This window comes from Lissotriton helveticus, chromosome 4_2 (genome assembly GCF_964261635.1).
Source record: "Lissotriton helveticus chromosome 4_2, aLisHel1.1, whole genome shotgun sequence".
Classification (NCBI taxonomy): Eukaryota; Metazoa; Chordata; class Amphibia; order Caudata; family Salamandridae; genus Lissotriton; species Lissotriton helveticus.
In genome coordinates this window covers 65,302,088-65,321,358 of record NC_136064.1, presented here as the reverse complement: position 1 = coordinate 65,321,358, position 19,271 = coordinate 65,302,088, and the positions used below count along the sequence as shown (strand labels likewise).

General features: G+C 47.0%; 1 protein-coding gene across 1 annotated transcript in view; it reads left to right on the top strand.

Moving 5' to 3' along the window:
* LOC144752040 (relaxin receptor 1-like) overlaps positions 1–19,271 on the top strand; it is a 998,955-nt gene that overhangs the window by 949,566 nt on the left and 30,118 nt on the right. The window contains exons 15-16 of the mRNA XM_078639991.1: positions 13,594–14,004; positions 15,185–15,400. Coding sequence (XP_078496117.1) covers positions 13,594–14,004; positions 15,185–15,400 — 627 coding nt within the window. The remainder of the gene's footprint in view (positions 1–13,593; positions 14,005–15,184; positions 15,401–19,271) is intronic.

Below are 19,271 nucleotides of genomic sequence, written 5' to 3'. Positions count from 1 at the left end.
GCCCTTTCCAATGCTGTATTGGGTGTTGTGTTTGGTGCTGTGGTTACTGAAATTACCCGCCTCAAAGGTTTGGGCTCTCTCTTTATACTATTAGTATGGATATATATATATATATATATATATATATATATATATATATATATATATATATATATATATATATATATATATATATATATATATATTTTATTTTTTTTTTGTTTTTTTTTTTGATAGGGAAAAAGCCCTGCGCATCTTAGAATCAAAACACATCATCAATTTAAAAACGATAGCTCCTTGGGGTTTGAACAACAATGAAGAACTTTGGGTTCACTTGTGAGCACGATGGAGTCAATAATGGGAAGGAAACTATAATCAAAAAATTAGAACTGAATAACAGCTTCACTTCCTTTTTTGACATCCAATGCCTTGTGTTTTTGGGTTGTACTGTTGATTTTGCACTGTTTAACTGAACGCCCATTCAGGGCGAAATAACACAAAGAGGATGACTTGGGAAAGAAAGGGGTTTTTTTTAAAACACCCAAAGTGTATCCCAATCCTAGTTACTGCATTTACTGAATGAATGTAAAAAAAGTATTGATTTATTGAAATAATGTTACTTGTTTTTAAACTGAGCACTATGCACTTTTTACACTAATCACCATGATAGAGCAAGCAAAGCAATGTTATTTGCACACTACAAAATGGCGACCACAATGTATTTAAAAAAAGATGTCCTTCGTTTATGTTAATGAAGCAGGTGGATAACCAATGTCTTTAAAATGGTGATTTTTACCACACAGTAATGTTACACTGACGAAGCCTGTGAAGGCGAAACGCGTCTGTAAGGGGTCAGGGGGGTTTGGTGATTAAAAATTTTGCAATTGGATACCAGCGTGCCGGCCTTTCTTTTTCGGGATACGAAAAGTGTGCAGCAATATATATATATATATATAAATATATATATATCGTTTAGACCTTTTATAAATGCAATTGAGACCACTAGTCGTCCATACAACATTCTGTTTGATGCACTTGCACTGCTTCCGCTAATCAAAATGAGGACACCTCCAATTTTAAATTCCTTCACATTTATAGAACATTTTAAAATGTTCAGATTTACATTTTGCTATTTTTAATTTATATGCCCTTCATTAATTTTTTTATGTTATTTAATATTCCAAGCAACCGCAGAACCCCTAAGTAGGCTTTACGGACCCCCAGGGGTCCCAGGACCTGTTCGATGATGGTCATTGCTGGTAATGGTTACAAAGGCAGGTTGGGAAAAGAGAAATGTAATTTTCTCTTCACTGGATGGCCCTTTAATGCTTGATAGTGCTGGCTACCACTTTAATTTATTATAATTCCCCTGGTGCTCCTCCATAGAGTTAACCTTATTTTAATGATGTAAGGGAAAGCCATTCATTCCTTTCATTGTGAGACAGTGTGCTGGGAACTCTCTTATTTCAGATGTCTGCCTTACATACTGATGTGTTTATTAAGGAAACACACATGGTGCTTTTCTTTGTGCTAATATTGCATGATTTATGATGTACTAAGGCATTAAGAGAATGCAAACACTGCATTTTTATCCAGAAATAATGAATTGTGCGAAGGGGAGTATATTACTCTTGTTGTGACTGGGGTATAAATTAGTTTGCTTATGCTGATTTTAGGCACATAGCCATGTTTTTGCGAAGATGACAATTATCTTTACTTGCATACATACACCTGGGTTAATGTGAAGAGGGTCGGTAGCAGTTTTATTTTCTGAATTTGCTGACCTGTTTCATCTTCTCTCCAGCTCTGTATAGGTGGTCCCTTCCATTGTGGCAAAACAGAAGCACCTTAACACTTGGTGATGAGTAAGGGAAATCTGTCTGCCCCTCTGTAAGTCCACCTTTCTTTACACTGATGTTTGACTAACACTGAAGTCTGAGGTCTGTGCAGATGCATCAGCTTCATGGTAATTCTTTTTAAATGGTAAATCACTCTCACGCGTGCCCAGCACATTTCTGACGTGTGTCCTTCTAGTGCTGACCATGTCATAACACAGGGCCTTCTTTAAACTCTGACAGCAATAGAGCTGAACCATACATTGGTGGAGCGCCCACCTTACCCCAACTGGTGCCCCTGCCCTACCGCCTCATTTGGCGTTGGGTGACCACTAATGGTGCACCTTTGCAGCCTCTGTGGGTCTGTTTATAGTGATCCAAAATCCTGCAGCAGGCTGCAGCAAAACAAGCCACACTGTGGAGCAACACACATGTTCATAAGGGCCACTCTTTCATGGGTCTGGAGCCCACAGCTAACACTAGTGGACACGAGACCTGTGAGTTTAGGCACCATCCTCATGCAGTAAGGAACGGACCGAGAGTGTGTCCCTGTGGCATATGTAAGTTGGGCATTGTCGGAGACAGAAACCCAGTACGCTCAGATTGAGCGTGAGACCCTTGCCATTAAATGGGCCTGTCAACACTTTCATTTACCCCTCTGCAGCCATGACTTGAAGGTAGCGACCAACCACAAACTGCTTCTTCCACTCCAGGAATTGAGAGGTGGGCCGTACAATTATATCCCTACGCCTTTGAGGTGGAATACCGTCCTGGGCTAACAACCCCCAAATTGCCTGTCATTTCATCCGTCACCTCTAGAAGTGAGGAACTTGACAGCCGAGCGAGTGTTCCGGCAGCAGCTGTGGGGAGTGTGGAGTGAATTCAGTGAAAGCAAAGACGACCTGCTGCTGTGGGGCTACTGATTGCAATGCCAAAGAGCCTATGGGCACATGTGATTGACCTGGTGCACCAGGGACACCAAGAAACTGTGAACACAAAGGTCCACCGACGCAGTAAGGTGTAGTTCCCAAGCATGGATGTGATGGTCGATGACATGGTATGCAACTGTGATTTGTGTGATTCACGAGTGGAGATCCTTCACCTGCTCTGGCTTTGACTGAAGAACCAACTCTGGAAGAAAGTCAGTAATGACTTTGGGTTTTTTCTGGACGTACAGACATGGTAGTGATAGTGGGCTCGTACACGAAGTTCCCAGTGGGAGAGGTTGTAGGGTGCTGCTCTCCACAGCGTTTAAACACATTAATCCAGTGCTGGAGAAAACGTTTGCACTGATGGGCCTGATGACAATGCCTTCCAGGGATGTGACTTCCAAGAAAACATGGAATCTCTGGCCATTCATCACCCAAAAATCACCCGGCAGTGGACCCAGGCTAATGGAATGGTGGCTAATTTATTAGAACACTCATCTGGGCTTTGAGGATTGGGGTAGACCTCTGCGAGGATGCCGAATACTGCCTGAATAAGTTCTTATGGGTGTACTGGAAAACCCCTCACAGCACTACCAACTGTGCTCCAGCAAATCGAGGGGCAGATTTACAAGCCCCTTGCGACACTATTGCGCTGCCATTGAGTCACTTTTATGACACACCGGTGGTGTAAACAATGCAGCCAATTTACAACATGAAGCATCTAGGGAGATGCGTCACATTATACCTGCATCAGGTATAATGTATGCCGGGTGGGCGCTCCCACGCAGGAAAGCCTTATAAAAGAGACACAGTGGATTCTACAAGATTTCACTGCGCCACTTCTAGGACGCCACTGTGTCAAAACCTTAAGCCTGCTTGAAGCAAGTGTAAGGAGTGACAGACTACACTAGGTATTGGCCTCAACATGCATTGCTAGAGATGCTTTGTGCTTGCGACATGACTCCAGCAATATGTGACTTTTGGGCCAACAGATGCCTCAGAAGTAATGTAACTTTTCATTATTTTTTTTTTATTTTTTTTGAGAGTTTTATATAGCGCGAACTTGAACCGAACCGAATCAGTTATCAGAGCGCTTTACATAGCACCAGTTACTTTCATTTTTTAGGCACGGGGAGATTAAGTGATTTGCCCAGAATCACAGGGGTTTTTTGGCGTCGTTACCGAGACTCGAACCGAGTTCCCCAGGTCCGAGGTCGAGCGCCTTAGCCGTTAGGCCAACCCCTCTCCCCTGCACATTGACAGGTCTAAACTGGGGTGGCATGGTGAGCAAAAGAATGATGGATTTAGCCCAGATCTCCTGGGGGTGAATGTTTTGATTTGTTCTGCATTCCGTCCATCAATTGTGTGTCTTTTGCTTTCTCGCCCTAAATCTGACAGGTATGCCTAGACGTGGGTTCAGGGCTCACTGTGCCACTGGACTCAAGCTATCCTGGCTGATGAGGGGTGAAACCCCGAAACCTTTCCTTGGATGCTTGTTTCCGGTCCAGGGAGGACCTGGTTTGGCAGTTCGGGCAGGACTGTTCCCTTGAGGCACAGGGTCAAGAAAGATTTGCATATGGCCAGGTCTAAACTGAGGTGGCCTGGTGAGAAAAAGAATGATGGATTTGCTCCAGATCTCTTGACTGGGGGTGACTATTTTGATTTGTTCTGCATGCCTTCCATCAATTGTATGTATTGTAAAAACGGCGCATCCATGGTGGTGCAATGGGTATCGTAGGCTGGTGCAGGGAAACTGACGCATACAGATGAGTTCTCGGAAATCTGCATCCTACTGTTTAGGAAGTCAACATGGAATAGCATCCCAGCTGACACTGAGTGGCGACTGGCTGGCATGGATGTTAAAGCTACTCGATCACTGAGAAGAGCCATCATTGACGATCCAGTCAGCTTCACTAAGCGAAGCATCCCACTCTAAGGATCAAAGCATCGGTTATCATGAAGGACAGACATCCTGGGTGGAAGTTTCGGACACGATGCGAGACAGAGGTAAGGGAAGTGATTAAAACTGACTGAAGTTTGGTCACAGTGCAAAGGGGTGATCAATGGGTCACCAGAAACATCTCATGATTCAAAGAGGGGGTGGCTTCCATAGACCATTTGGGGAATGCCGCTGAAGAGAATGCCAAAGCCGAGGAAGAGTATACCCTGAACCCCAACCACGTGAGGTGTGAAACTCCACCAGCATTTTGAAAAGGCATGCATGAGCAATACCCCAACGTCATCCTCACATGGGCATGTGCAACTAAGAAATTACCTGGCTGGGGAATCAACTGGCAGGAGGCTTTCTGGGCATGGAACTGATAACATCTGCCTGAGCGAGAAGTATGTTCTTCTGCCACACCTGGCTCCCAGCCACAGACCGAAAGACATTATGTGTCTGGCCTGAGTGAGCTGATTTTCTTTCTTGTAAGAACATTTTAAAAGATGGGAGAGATGTAGAGTGCCACCCAGCCTCTACACTACAAAGCATCCAATTCCTCACGCCGAGGGCCAGGCTCGGTCTGAAGTGTTAAATAAACTGGCAGATGGTCGCTCGAGGCCATTGACAATAATAGAGCCAAAGTGAGCGTGTGTTTTTTGGATCGTCCTGTGTGGCGAAACCTAACTGCATACCCCAGGCCTAACCAGCCTGCTACAGATGAGGCAGAGAAAAAAAACTGCCAGAACCTGTAATGCAACATGGCATCCACAGCTTTAACAAAAAAGAAGTAAGCAGTAGGTAACGTATACAGAGAGAAACTGAATGTGCGCTGGAAACTGAGGTAGCCTTTATGCTGTGTTTATGACGCAGGCTTCAAAAATGCCTGCTGATCACTAGGCTGTTGGCGAACACTGGAAGCAATGCCACCAGCTAGCAGCATATCAATCAAGTTAGATTTGTAGAGTGCGGCTAATCACCCGCGAGGGAAACCAGGTGATAGGTTCTTGCTGGGAGGAGGGGAAAAGCCAGTTCTTAAGTCTTTTTTTGAAGGGGAACGTCTTTCCCGGAGCGTCCTCCACTTTGGTGGATGCAGGAGTGTGGGCGAGGGAGGAAGAGCACATGTGTTTGGATGGTTGGTGGAAGTTCAGACGGTGGTTGATGTATGCTGGTCCTTGGTCATGGAGGGCATTGTAGGCACACGTCAGCATAATTAGGTGATAACTTGGAATAGCACCATCTTGTGCTATGGAAGCAAGGCTGCCATTGGCTTTTAGTCTGTATGGAATCTGCTTTGAAAACCATTAACTTTATTTTCTGTTTATGACACCGTGTTTTAAAAATCTAATTTCATGGGAGGAGGAGCTTCGCGCGCATCCGTGATGGCCGCGTGAGCACAGGGCTCCCGAGACCCTCGCCGCCTCCCGCATATATCCTGGTTACTATCCTGATTTGAAGGAAGATCATTGAGGACACAGCCCGGCTGATGTACTAGCTGCTTTCAGAGACAAAATCGGACTTCGGGTTCCCGAGTTACGCCATCCTGTATTTTGTGGCCTTCTCCGTAGAGCCGCCTGGGCCTTGAGTTGTGGCTATACCCGGACAGTAATTCAACAACAACGGCAAGTGGGGTTCAGCCCGCAGCCCCACTCCCCTTTCGGTTTTGTTTCTCCTGCCTAGCGTATCCCCTCATCGGGGTGAATGCTGATCACGACTGGCTCCCATGCCAGTTCATTGGGCTTGGGGCTAGCGAAAGCGTGGCTGTGGACTTATATTGACTCGTCTCTGCATTTTGTGTTCTTGTGGGTGAACTCTAAGGAGCCATTTGGACCAGGTCTCAAGCTTCCCTTCGGGGCACTCGGCTCGCCATGACGGGCAAGCCCGAGGGTGACAAACGGAAAGTCAAGACCACCTTCCGAGGAGGCTCAGCCCAGACGAATGTCATGGACCGCTACACACTTCCTAAAGGATCCCCCGGTGGCGCACCTAAGATCCGTGATGAGACGATCGACGACCCTGCTATGTCGGCGGACTTAACGCTACAGGACGTAATGGGCGCCATTGCTGGCCTCAAGACTTCGATCGGCCAACAGTATGAAGCCCTGGCCCTGAAACTGGATACGGTGGGTATTGATGTCAATCTAATTAGAACAGATCTGGCTAAGACAAACGAGAAGGTTAAGTCTCTCGATCTAAAGACATCCAGCCTCACGACGGATATGTCCGACTTGCAAACAGAAGTACGCAACCTGAGAACTGCCAATGACTTCTTTGCTCGTCGCTTGGAGGATTTTGAGAGCCGTGCATGACGCAACAACGTGCGTATTATTGGGGTCCCGGAGAACTCTAGTTCACTCTCCACTGATCTTCGTGTCGAGGACCTTATCCTCAATCATCTCGCACCCATGGGCCTGAGCAAATTCTTCGCGGTTGAACGCGCACACAGGGTGCCGTGGGGACAGGCAAAGCCGGGTTTCCCCCCCCCGTCCGATCATCGCAAGAATCTTTTACTTCAGGGACCAAGACGCCATCTTGCAGGCTGCACGGACAAGTGGTCCTACGCAGTTCGAGAATACCGCGGTGAACTTTTATCCGGACTTTTCTCAGTCTGTTCAGAAGCAACGAATGGGATTTCAAGGGGTGAAACGGCGACTCAGAGACATGGAGTTGAAATATGCGATGTTGTTCCGGCTGCGTGTGGAATATGACGATCGGACATTCTTTTTTGTCCGGCCTGAAGAAGCGAGTGATTGGTTGGATATGCTGCCTGCTCGTCGTGCTGGCCGAGACCATACTGGTGGCGCTGAGGGGGGCCTAATGGACCAAGAATGACAATGGTGCCTGAGTCCTGAACACTATCCACCATGGACAGCTGCGGCTCACTGACTTCTTTGATCGTTCTATGTGTATCCTTGGGGGCGGCGGGGACAGAGGGACCCTTTCCTCCTCTGGGGTTTCTTTGTGTAGATTAGTTATTTTTTGCTAGGGCGACAGGCACACTGCAAATTGGGGTGGCTTCCGAGTCTGTGCAGGGGTGCAGGGTGGGGGGGAGTTGTGTTGGGTACCACTGGGGGAGGGTGGGAAGTGTGTGGGGGTTGTTTCCCTTTTCTTTTTCTTCAAGGCAACAAACTGTTACGACTTCGGATATTGGTGTGGTGCTCGTTCTGAGATGGGAGTTCATCGTGGGCTTGGATGGGGGTAGGGGGTTGAAGCTACTGTGCTGGAATGTGAATGGTTTGGGAGATCGGATAAAGAGGGGGGTGGTTATGCAGCTCTTGCGGCGCCTCTCGCCCGATGTTGTACTGCTACAAGAGACACATTTGATTGGGAATACTTGCCACGCTCTTAACAGGCGGGGTTATCGTCTTGTTGCTCATTCTGGATTTACTTCTAGTTCTAGAGGGGTGGGTATATTGCTTAAGACCTCACTCCCCCTCGAGGTCGATGACGTGGTCCTTGACACTAGGGGTAGATATGTTGCACTTGTAGGTAGGTGGGAGGGGAGAACAGTTTCATTAGTATCGGTGTACGTTCCTCCTGGCTTACAATCCACAACATTTGCAGATTTGGGGCGGGTGGTTTTTGGGTCTCCCGGAAGGTGTTCTGATACTAGGTGGTGATTTTAACTCAGTCGTCTCTGGCAGAGCGGATCGCCATCCACCCAGAGACCTTACAGCTGCGCAATCCTGGTTGGGTGAATTTTTGGAGACTTTGGGGCTTGTGGATTGTTGGCGGCTTATGCATCCAGAGCAGACGCAGTTCACTTTCCACTCGGGCGCACATGGTAGTCTTTCTAGATTAGATTATATCCTGGTGCCGGCGGCCCAGTCCTCTTCGATTGGGGAGATTAGGTACCTAGCTCGGGGTGTATCGGACCACTCCCCTCTCTGGTTTCATTTTAACCTGAACATAGGCGCTGAAGGGAGGGTGGCCCCGATTAACCCCTGGTATCTTCTTAACCCCAAAACCCGTACTGAATTGATTAAATCATTAGATTTGTATTTTGCTGAAAACGTGGGATCTGTGTCTTTGCCTGTTTCATTGTGGGAAGCCTTCAAGACTGTTATTAGGGGACAGGCATTGTCTTTGATTGGGTGTGCTACGAAATGTAGGAACGAGACAGTTGTACGTCTCGAGACAGAAATTACTGAGTTAGAGAGTGCATAGGAGCGAAACGTTACTCGAGACGCATTGCATATCCTCAGTCTTAAGCAATTAGAATATAAAAATGTAGTTACTGATGCGACCAAGATGATGAGTAGGGAAGAGCAGGGACGACTGTATGATGTGGGCGACAAGGCAGGAAAATTGATTGCCTGGTTAGACAGAAAGGAGAAAGCGAGTCGTGTGATTCCTGTGATTGAGAAATCGGATGGTGTGCGTGTGACAGACCCTGTTGATATTGTTGAATGTTTTGCTGATTATTTCTGAGAGGTTTATACCTCGGTATCCGACAGGCCCGAAGAGGATTCTCAGTTGTTACTTAGAGATATCACATTGCCTTGTTTGTCGGAGTCTGATCGGAACTCTTTGGATGCTGCACCCTCGGTGGATGAGGTAGCTCTTGCGGTGCGCTCCATTCGCTCCGAAAAGGCTTTGGGTCCCAATGGCCTTCCCATCGAACTGTATAAACTACGTCCTGACACGCTAGCGCCATATCTCCGAGATATGTTTTTGGCTGCGCGAGAGACTGGCTCCCTCCCTCGGGATCAGCGTCTTGCGACCATTGTGGTGATCCACAAGGAAGGCAAGCCACGGGATCGTTGCGCATCTTACAGACCTATCTCGCTCCTGAATGCTGAGCCTAAGATTCTTGCCAAGTTACTCGCAAACCGCCTGATTACGGTGATCAGTGATCTGATTCATCCAGACCAGTCGGGCTTTATCCCACATCGTAACACAGCATTGAATTTGCGGCGTTTGCATGGTGTTCTCGCGAGGGCAGCGTCATTGAGTGAACCGCCCATCTTGGCGTCCCTGGATGCCACGATGGCCTTCGACACAATCGAATGGCCGTATCCTTGGGCCACACTTGCCAAGTTCGGTTTTGGCGCTGGCTTTATTAGCTGGGTGAAACTCCTGTACGAGACGCCACTGGCGCAGGTAGTGGTGAATGGTCGGGTCTCCGTGTCCTTTGCTCTTGGGAGGGGCACGCGGCAGGGTTGTCCTTTATCCCTGCTTCTCTTTGCTCTTGCGTTGGAGCCCCTTGCTGCTTGGCTGCGGTGGGAACCCTCGATGAGGGGTATATATTGGACTTTGAAGATCGTGTTTCATTGTACGCAGATGATATTTTATTGTACCTCACGTCCCCCCAAAAATCGCTTAATGTGTTGTTCGACGTGCTTAACTCCTTCCGGAAGAACTCGGGCCTTGTTATCAACTGGTCAAAATCCCATATTTATGTGCTCGCAGGTGGTGTCCCCCTTCTGCCGCGGGGTTGTCCCATCCAGGTGTCGCAGTCTGGTTTTAAATACTTGGGTGTGTTTATCTCATTGGACCCTGCGGTCCGCTATGAACGTAATCTGCTCCCCCCACTCCAACGTTTGCGTTCGGATGTAGTGAGCTGGCGCAAATTACCGTTGTCTCCGCTGGGGCGTGCAGCCCTTTTTAAAATGATGTCCTTACCGCAGTTTCTATATGCACTCCAGAATAGTTTTGATGTGATTCCGTCGAAGTACTTCCGAGAGGTAGAATCCTTGCAGAGGCAATTGATATGGGGCGGACATTCGCGCATCGCTCTTCCAAAGTTAACGCTTCCCTGGTATGATGGCGGCATAGCACTTCCGGATATTAGACGGTATTATTGGGCTTCCCAACTTGCTGCCATCAACCATGGGATGTATGGTCCGGCGTTGAATCCAGCGTTTGAAATGGATAGGTGGCTGCTACCGGGTGGTGACTATAACAGGGCGCTTTATTCGGGATCCTCCCGTCTACAACTCTCAGGTCCTACCGCTATAGCCGTGCGAGTGTGGCATAGCGCGACTGTGGCTATAATAATAATAATAATCCACATTTGTATAGCGCACAATCACCCGTTAGGGTCTCTAGGCGCTGGGGGGCCGTCGGGAAGATTAAGCAAGCTATTGCCCAGAGTCGCATGGTGCTGGGCTAACCTGCCGCCGGAGCCGGGGATCGAACCCTGATCCCCAGATTCCAGCGTCAGTCGCTCTGGCCGCGGCGCCACACCTCTCCCATGGGCTGGAGAGATAGATTAACCCGTGCAACTCCGCTTTATGCCTCCGCAAAATTGGGGTGTCTATGGAAGACGAAGGGGTATGACAAATGGGATACGATCGGTATTAGTAAACTGCGTGATCTATGGGTTAAGGGCAGGGTGAAGACCTTTTCGGACTTACAAGTGGAAAATCAGCTGAGTGATAGGGAATTCTTTCGTTATGTTCAAGTACGTCATGCCTTGAATTCAGTTTTTCCCGTGAGTAGTGACGTTCCGGAATCCTCCCCCCTCGAGGATCGTATATTGGATGGTCATGTGCCGGATAGCACCATTTCTTTGTTTTACAAAAAGATGATCAATGACCGGTCAAGCCTGCTTGACCGCCTTACGGACACTTGGATTGCTGATGGTATTGAATTAGATGACGAGGACTGGCAATCTGCGATCTCCTCTCCCAGGGAGGTTGCGATTCCGGCCCGCCTCCGCCTGGTCCAGCTCAAGATCCTCCATTGAATCTATGTCACCGGCCCCCGCCTGATCCATATGGGCTATTCTGCGGATGGTTTATGTAGGCGTGGTTGCGGTCTCCTTGGCACCTTTCTTCATATAATTTGGGAATGCCCTGAGGTGGTGCGTTTTTGGAACCGTATACATGATGTGATGAATGATCTAACGGGTATTGTGATGGTGCCAGAAGCCCGACAATGTCTATTGAATGTGTGGGGACCGAATGATTATGATGTGTCACAGCTTCGATGGGCGACTCTTGCCAATATGATAGCCAAACGAGATATTGCACAATTATGGGGGTCCCAGAGGCCCCCCACAGTGACTGCCTGGAAAGAGAATATGGACTGGTGCATGTTTAGAGAGAAAACGGTGTATGTGGCGAGAGGTAGACCCAGAAAATGGGGGAAAATTTGGAACCAATGGAACTCGTACCGGGGAGATATATGTACGCCCCCACTTACTGAGATCTCTAGTCTTCCCCAATCGCCGTGACCCGGCATTCCTGCTATGATGTGGTGTACCTTATTATTGATATGCAGTTCTCACCTCCGGCCCCCTTACCTGTAATCGATATATTTTGTCTTATGCTATCGTGTATCTCCCGTCCTCCTTGAGCACACGCCTAATGGTTGTACTATTTGTTATATTGCCTTGTTTGTTTTTTGATGTTTTATTATAATAAAAAAGTTACAACAAAAAAATAAAATCTAATTTCATAAAATGCTCCTTATATAGTCAGTCCAGTCTAGTAATATACAAATAGATGCCTGTGCTGTCTTGGCCATATCCTGAAAGAGACCTGGTAGCTGCGAAGCCCAAGGACACCCATAGATTGTCGGCAAAAACCTGGTCACCTTAGGGAATGGCCGTTTAGCATCTGGAATGATAACCCATAGCACAACCTCGAGTAGTACAAATTCATGTGTTTATGATGTATATGAGAGTGACGCTCATAATGCTTAAGCACATCAATTCAAAAGATGTTCAGTAGTCATACAGCTTGGACTACTGAACTTCTTTTGAATTGCAGCACTTAAGCATTACAGCATCGCTCTCATATACATCAGGAACACATGGATTTGGACAACTCGAGGTTTATACTCCACATAAGTGTTCCTGTTGGATGGTTGCTGTTTTTGCCAGAACCCACTACATTTGTCTTGTTTGGATTTCTTTCGCAACAAACCATGCCCTGATGAAGCCAGTGAATGGGTGAAACGCATTGGCTGCGCTCTTGTTCATACTTGAAGAAGAATAAAGATCCTAAAGGATAAAGAAAACCTTCTGATTATCATTTTGTATATGATTGATTTACTAAAGAGATCTTTTTTCATTTTTCATTCAAGTATGTCGCCTCTCTAATATAAAAGATGTTTTCAATTTTGGGCCATCTGGTAGCGGGAAACATCCTTTTCAGCGCTACGTTTACCACGCAGTGCCTTTACGACGCAACTATTACAACGCATGTCATTATAACGCATTGCGCTGGGGGGCGCTCTAGGATAGGGAATGGATTTAATTTACTATCCAACACCGTCCCTACTATCCACGGGGACTGGAGTTGGAATAGTAAATTAAACTATTCACTATCCAGCACCCCTTAACGCTATGCGTTGTAACAGCATGCGTTGTAAAAACTGCGATGTAAAGGCATGCGTGGTAAAAGCATGCATTGTAATGTCATACATCCTCTGGTAGCTGACCTATAGAGATGGACAGCAAGTGTACATACCATGTGGAAATTGCAGGTGCTGCGGCATAGAGTTGCCTAGCTACCATTGTTTGTTGGGGATTCCATTGTATGTTGTGTTACCTAAAGCAGTAAGTAAGACATGGTGTGGTGTGTTACAGTAATATATGTAGGCATAGTGTTGGGTGTTCAGACATTAATATATGATTTGGTGTATCATATAAGGGTGTGGCATTGGGTGGTATAATAAGTCATGGTATGGCCACCCAGGGTATGGTGTCTTACGTCAACACATGAGGTGGTGTGTTATATCACGGTGTGGCACCACATCATGGTATGGTATGTCATGTCATGCTGTTCCATGGTGCGGTGAGTTATATCGTGATGAGGCATTGAGTGATACGATCAGTCATGGTATGGTATCTTAAACCATGCTGCCACAGGACGTGGTTGAGGCCTGGTATAGTAAGTTGTGCTGTGGGTGCAGGGCAGTAACCAGACCATCCTAATGGCCCTCTTCTCTCTCTGCGTAGGTGCAGACTGCCTCATGGGCATCTACCTCCTCTGCATTGGCGCCTTCGACCTCAAGTTCCAGGGGGAGTACAACAGGCACGCGCAGGCCTGGAAGGAGAGCAGCGAATGCAAGCTGGTCGGGTCGCTGGCCATGCTGTCCTCCGAGGTGTCCGTCATGCTGCTGACCTACATGACGCTGGAGAAGTACCTCTGCATCGTCTTCCCTTTCAGCCACTTCCGGGCTGGCCGGAAGCAGACGATCGCCACCCTGGCGGCCATCTGGCTGCTGGGCCTGCTCATCACCGTCATCCCCTTCTGGAACGAGGCCTCGTTTGGTAACTTCTACGGCAGGAACGGCGTGTGCTTCCCTCTCCAGTCAGACGATGAGGAGACGCCGGGAGCCAGGGACTACTCGGCCAGCATATTCCTAGGTAAAGCGTGTCCCAGGGGGGTGGGGGGGCTTGTAACTCCGATGTTCCAAATGTAGCCTTAGATTTGGACTCAGTTGGGCTGAACACTCATGATTGGGACCAGTGTCTTCTTAAAGATTTGGGGTGCCTCAGGAAAGGCGTATTTTGGGAGTCCCTATATAGAACCAAATTTATTTTTTTTACCCATATAGTGCTAATTGAAGCCCGCGTGATGCCAAACAAAACAAAATTACAGGTTAAACTTTATCAGGAAGTATATATTACATTGCCCGGACCCCAAAAATCCTTAAGATGGCCCCGATTATAGACAGTTAAAAATGGATGGAGGCAGAGAGGGTGAGAGGTGTAGATAGAGAATCAGACTAGACAGAGGTTTAAGAGAGAGAAGATTCACGGTATGGCTTCCTGCTTGTTCAGGAAAACATTTGGGTACTGAATGTACTAGGAATTTGGGGAACAAGACTTCAGTTACTACCTGTTCTTGTAGACTGTCTTTTGAAAAAAGTGTTTTTAATGAGAGGCAGAAAAACTTTTTGCAACTACCTCACAAGCAAGAAAAAAGAGGAGTAAATGTAATGTAGAAAACTACAGTAACATGCACACGTTTTGTAGGTATTAATCTAAGAATAGATGCCTCAGAGACCAGGTCTTGGTCCAAAAATAAAGAGATCAAGGAGTGGAGGGGAACCTCTTTTCATATAATGCTGCCAAGCTGTGGAACTGCCTTCCCCTTCAGATCCACCTTGAACCAAACTATTTGATCTTCCGGAAACAACTTAAAACTTTTCTCTTTCCCTCAGTACAGCTGGCAGCCTTTGATCGCACTGTGGTAGCGCTGGGATGCCCTCGGGAAACCATGCGCTCTATAAATGCTGTTTCAATTCAATTCCATTTCAGCCTGGACTATGGCCATTGGAGCGGGGTCAAGACTGATTTGCATATGGCTGGGTCCAAACTGAGGTGGCATGGGGAGCAAATGAATGAAAGGTTAAAATGCCACCTTCAGCGATTGCCAGTGGTTCGACTTATTGCAAGCATTCCTCCCACCATCTTTTGTGTATTTGATATTAGCATATCTCGGGCCTGGATATGGACAGGTTTGCAGGTGAGGAAGGGTTCTTGTGGATGCCCTTATGCCATCTCCTGACTTTTCTTACTTGTTGCTTCATGTCTTCTGCAGGTTTAAACTTGATCGCCTTCATCACCATTGTCTTCTCCTACACCAGCATGTTTTACTCCATCCACCGAACGGGGACGAAGACAGCTGAGCGCAATGTTCTGTCCAGGGAAGTAGCCATTGCCAAGCGCTTCTTCTTCATCGTCTTCACAGATGCCTTGTGCTGGATCCCTATCTTCCTTCTGAAAGCTGTGTCACTGACCAAGGCGGAGATCCCAAGTAAGACCACCTGACAGTCCTTAAGCCTCTATAATGGGGGGATGTTGGTAGAGAGTTGGAATGGGACATCCAGCCTTGGAGCAGCTAGTGTCACTGGGCAAGAGCAGGTGGGGGGGTAGGGAGCTCAGTGTAAATGCCAGAGAATGAGGCAAATTGATGCATGGAAAGCAAAACAAAGTAAGAGAGGCACAAGTTTTAAAGGCAGAGGAACACAAATGGAAGGGGTGGGTAGGAGATGCACAGAAAGGGAAACAGGGAGGGGATGTACATATAAGATACAGAGCTGAGGAGAAAGAGATGAAAGAATGAAGAGGCACAAAGATGAAAAGGGGGAAGGCACAGATTTGGAAGGGGAGGATAGAAAGGTACAAACATTAAGGAGAGGATGCACAGAAGAAAGAGTGGGGAACAGAGGCATAGGGAAGAAAGGTTACCAAGGAGAGAGGTGCACCTAAAGAATGAAAGAAAGGCACACAGGAGAAAGGCTATTAAAGAGAGGAGAACCAGCAAGGTTATTGGGGAAAGGCACAAGGGAAATGGGAGAAAGGAGAAACACAAAGATGATTGGGATGAAAAAGAGGCAAAGATTAAAAGAAAGGGAGGAGAGGCTGAGGTGAAAGGCGAAATAAGAAATCAATTGATGAAGGAGTGGACATAGAAGCCCAAATGAAGGCACGCAGAGATACTGATGAGAGGGGAGGATGGAATTGAGGTTTTACATGAGATCATTTGAGACTGACAGAGGTGAAAGAGATAATAACTTATTTAATAACTTAGTTAATTTAGGTATACCCACTTTGTCTCCTCTAATGTCACTTTGCTTCTGCCTCTCTTTTACCCTTTCACAAAGGTTTTGTAGCAGTCTAATTGCAGATAGCTCATAGCTTCCTAAAAGCAAAAATGAATAAACAGAATTAAAGCTGCATGCATCCCCAGTCATTGCATGCGTCTGCAAACGCTGTATGCATCTGCAATCGCTGCATGCATCTGCAGTGGCTGCTTGCATGTGCAATTGCTGCATGCATCTGCAATCACAGCATGCATCGGCTGCATGGATCGGCAATGGCTGCATGCATCAGTATTCACTGCATGCATCTGCGATTGCTGCATGCATCAGTAATCCCTGCATGCATCTGCCATGACTGCATGCATCTGCAATGGGTGCATGCATCTGCAATCTTTGCATGCATCTGCAACGGGTGCATGCATCAGTATTCACTGCATGCATCTGCGATTGCTGCATGCATCAGTAATCCCTGCATGCATCTGCGATTGCTGCATGCATCAGTAATCCCTGCATGCATCTGCGATTGCTGCATGCATCAGTAATCACTGCATGCATCTGCAATGGCTGCATGCATTTGCAATCGCTGCATGCATCTGCTATCGCTGCATGCATCTGCAATGGCAGCATGCATCTGCAATGGCAGCATGCATCTGCAATGGCAGCATGCATCTGCAATCGTATGCATCTGCTATCGCTGCATGCATCTGCAATGGCTGCATACATCTGTAATCGCTGCATGCATCTGCAATCGCTGCATGCATCAGTAATCACACCCTCAATGGCTGCATGCATCTGCAATGGCTGCATGCACCTGAAATTTCTGCATGCATCTGCAAAGGCTGCATGTATCTGCAATTGCTGCATGCATCTGAAATGGCTGCATGCATCTGCTATCACTGCATGCACCTGCAATTGCCCCATGCACCTGCAACGCTGCATGCCTCTGTAATCACTGCATGCATCTGTAATCTCTGCATGCATCTGTAACCGCTGCATGCATCTATAATCACTGCATGCATCTGCCATTGCTGCATGCATCTGCAACCTCTGCATCCATCAGTAATCACTGCATGCATCTCCAATCACTGCATGCATCTGCAATGGCTGCATGCATTTGCAATCGCAGCATGCATCTGCAATGGCAGCATGCATCTGCAATCGTATGCATCTGAGACCGCTGCATACATCTGTAATCACTGCATGCATCTGCAATCACTGCATCCATCTGTAACCGCTGCATGCATCTGCAATGACTGCATGCATCTGCAATGGCAGCATGCATCTGCAATCACTGCATCCATCTGTAACCGCTGCATGCATCTGCAATGACTGCATGCATCTGCAATGGCAGCATGCATCTGCAATCACTGCATCCATTTGTGATCACTGCATGCCTATTGCTAGAGTTAGGCTTCTGTACGAGAGCAGAAACATGTCTTCCTTTTGGCGGCATGGTGTCTGGTGTTGATAGAGCTCTTGCAGCTTACATAAGCTATTTTTATTGCTTCTTAGTTGTATCAAGGATTGGCACAGGGCGAGCAGAATCCCCCAGTGAGGACCTGCATTGCGGATATCAGCTGCATGTAAACTGGCATTTAGCCTCACTCGCCACAATTTAGTCCTGCTACTTAGAGCAGCACATCCGTCTCTTTCACATAACCTTTCAGCCCAGAGAAAAACAAAATACCAAGCTATCTTTATATGTTACATCCTCAAAACACCATTAGCAGCATTTTACAAAGTTCTGCGTAAACTTGACGAGGGAGCTGGTGAACATTTTATTATTCTGAGAAAAAAAATCTTGTGCATCCCTGCATCTGCTACACTTCAACATTGACAGCTCACACTCCCTCTTCTAAGAACTCCCACCTCCATCTCTTGTTGATTTAAAGTGCCTATTTTTGCTAATACAGCAAATTTCATTCTACAGTAAAGTCCTCTGGGTTCTCAAGCGCTGACGCATTAGGACTAAGGGGCATATTATCAAGGGGGGTGATAGCCACTTTTCGCCAGTTTAGTGGGCGTTTTCGGCCGCTAAGCGGCGAAAATTTTATCGCCCTATTATCAAGCTGTCGCTAACAGCAGTTAGCGACAGCTTGAAGGCGATAGCGAGCGGTTTGGGGCCCGATTTGCATGTCAGCGATATCTATCGCTAATGACATGCAAAGTGGGCGTACCCAACCCGTTAGCGACTGAGAGCAGTCGATAACGTCGCTATCGCCTATTCACAAGGCTGGCGTAGCGATGGAAATATTCCCGCTATCGCCTGCTCTGACCAGTTCTTAGCCATGTTATCAAATGGGAGGTGGATAACATGGCTAAGAGCATTTCGTCACTAATGCGAGAATATCGCTATATTCTCAGCGATATTCTCGCATTACGCCGCTATCGCTGGATATTTTAGCGCTATGGAGAAAAACATTGCTAATAGCATGTTTTCTCTGCTAAAACATCCAGCGATAGACAGCAATAAAAAAAGTCGCTAAGCGCATTTAGCGATAAATATCACTAGTTGTTGGTAATATGCCCCTAGGCGTGTTGACCAACCGAATATTGAAAATCAGTCAGGACTTCAGGAAAACCGCAAGGAAAATGAATGGGAGTTAATTTTAATGGACACTGTTTGCACACGCTTGTAATTCTGAAAGCCAAACTGGATTTTGCTAGCCAGTGGTTCATCACTAATATGCATACACCTGCTTTGCTGGTACATACCTTGGTTCAGCTAAAATTACCATTGCCTCCAGAGTCCTCAAACTCCTAGAAAGTGGTTGCAGAAAAAGCTGCTGTTCCATCTAGACTACCAATGTTCTCTGAACTGTTGTGGAGTGTGAAGGGAGCAGGGTTGGGATTGCTGCATGATGGTGTAGGGTGCTCTATGGTGATTTAGATTATGCATCAAAACATTATAATTCAGTTGTGTGCTTGTTGCTTTCTTCGTGTTATTGTAGCGCTTCATGCCCCATTTCTAGGCACTGGAGTGCATTATCGACCAGGTAACATGCTGCACAGTGGGAGAGTGCTTGGTTGGAAGGGTATCATGCTTGCCATCAGGCTGGTGTGGGGAGAAGCCATTTGGTGTCA